This window comes from Cornus florida, unplaced genomic scaffold (genome assembly GCF_030987335.1).
Source record: "Cornus florida cultivar Cherokee Brave unplaced genomic scaffold, ASM3098733v1 CherokeeBrave_3.0.0_Hap2_Chr06, whole genome shotgun sequence".
NCBI classification, from domain to species: Eukaryota; Viridiplantae; Streptophyta; class Magnoliopsida; order Cornales; family Cornaceae; genus Cornus; species Cornus florida.
Genome location: NW_026775576.1, coordinates 68363706 through 68365520, shown reverse-complemented (window position 1 = coordinate 68365520; position 1815 = coordinate 68363706). Strand labels below are relative to the sequence as shown.

Genomic DNA, 1815 nt, shown 5'->3' with positions numbered 1-1815 from the left:
AGCTCGTTTGGAAATCATTAGATTGTTAATTTCTTTGGCAGCCCAGAACAATTGGAGAATCCACCAAATGGATGTGAAATCGGCTTTCTTGAATGGGTTTCTTGAACAAGAAGTGTATGTTCAACAACCCATGGGCTATGTTGTAAAGGGGCAAGAAAACAGAGTCTTGAAATTGAAGAAGGCTTTACATAGCTTGAAGCAAACACCAAGGGCGTAGAATAAGCGAATTAATAAATATTTTCAAGACAATAATTTTTCAAAGTGCCCATATGAACATGCTCTTTACTCCAAAGTAAGTGAGAATGGAGATGTATTTTTTGTTTGCTTGTATGTGGATGTTTTAATCTTCATAGGTAGCAATCCAAAAATATTTGAAGATTTCAAGAAGGTTATGGCTCGAGAGTTCGAGATGACAGATATTAGTATCATGGCTTATTATCTTGGCATTGAGGTCAAGCAAATGAAGGATGGAATTTTCATTCACCAAGAAGGCTATGCTAAGGAAATTCTCAAGAAATTCAAGATGGAAGATTGTAAATTGGTGAACACGCCCATGGAAGTTGGAATTAAATTGTCAAGAGATGAAGATAGAGAGACGGTGGATCCAATATTTTTCAAAAGTCTTGTTAGAAGCTTGAGATACTTAACATGCACAAGGCCAGACATATTATTTGCGGTTGGCTTGTTAGTCGGTTTATGGAAAGACCCACCATAACTCATTTCAAGGCGGCTAAGAGGATTCTTCGTTACATCAAAGGTACCCTTGATTTTGGGTTATTCTATTCATTTACTAATGATTTCAAGCTTGTGGGTTATTCTGATAGTGATTGGGCCGGAGATTTGGATGATAGAAAAAGCACTTCTGACTATTGTTTTTTCATGGGAAATGTTGCTTTTACATGGTGTTCAAAGAAGCAACCCATTGTCACCCTCTCAACTTGTGAAGCAGAATATGTTGCATCCACTTCATGTGTTTGTCAAGCAATTTGGTTGAGGAATTTGTTGAAGGAATTACACATGCTATAAGAAGAGTCAACGGAGATTTTTGTGGACAACAAATCAGCAATTGCTTTGGTCAAGAATCCGGTGTTTCATGAACGAAGCAAGCATATTGATACAAGATTTCATTTCATTAGAGAATGCATAACTAAGAAGGAGGTGGAGCTCAAGTTCATCAAGTCACAAGATCAAGTTGCGGATATTTTCACCAAGCCCCTCAAGTTTGCAGATTTTCACAAGTTAAGGAGTTTGCTTGGAGTTGAAAAAAAATCAAGTTTAAAAGGGGGTGTTAGAAATTAAACTTTATTTTATTTTAAAATGTCTTTGAAGGTCATGGGTGTTTTTTTATTTGATGTTTTATATTTATGTGAGTTTTTTTATTGGAGTTAGTGGGGGGCATGAGAGTTACAACTAGTAAATGATATGTTAGTGGGGTGTTAATTTTCATTTTCATTTATGTTTTGAAGCCTATATAAACCCATGCATTGTACTCATTTTCAATCAAGTGAAATAAAAAGTGTTCTTCCTCCATTTTTATCCTCTTCCAAATAGTATAGAGTTGTGTGTGTAACTAGGCCACTATTTCCAACAGATTGTATTTTTTTGGATGAGATCATGGACTTTTTGGGGTCATTGGGTCCATAGATCTCATCTTCTTCTCTTTTTTTCCGTTTTGTACAGTTCTTCGGACACGTTCCCTTTTGAACGCCTTCTATTACAATTTAGTTATAAAAAAAAAAAAAAAGTAATATGGTAAATGGTACTATAGCCACCCATATTCATGGCAAGCAAGAAGCTCAGACAGGTCATTGATAG

The 1815-nt window shown here is 35.8% G+C and overlaps 1 protein-coding gene across 1 annotated transcript; it reads left to right on the top strand.

Moving 5' to 3' along the window:
* The first annotated feature begins 391 nt into the window (after window positions 1-391).
* Window positions 392-1026, top strand: LOC132314271 (uncharacterized mitochondrial protein AtMg00810-like). The gene is made up of 2 exons (XM_059813149.1): window positions 392-676; window positions 805-1026. The coding sequence occupies exons 1-2, from the start codon at window positions 392-394 to the stop codon at window positions 1024-1026; spliced, it is 507 nt and encodes a 168-aa protein (XP_059669132.1).
* Window positions 1027-1815: the final 789 nt, after the last annotated feature.

What these genes read in the sequence shown, in the direction of transcription:
- LOC132314271 (XM_059813149.1), top strand. Translation starts at nt 392, where the DNA reads ATGGCTCGAGAGTTCGAGATGACAGATATTAGTATCATGGCTTATTAT. An exon ending in GGCCAGACATATTATTTGCG is followed by an intron (nt 677 to 804) that starts GTTGGCTTGTTA and finishes AATGATTTCAAG; the next exon opens with CTTGTGGGTTATTCTGATAG.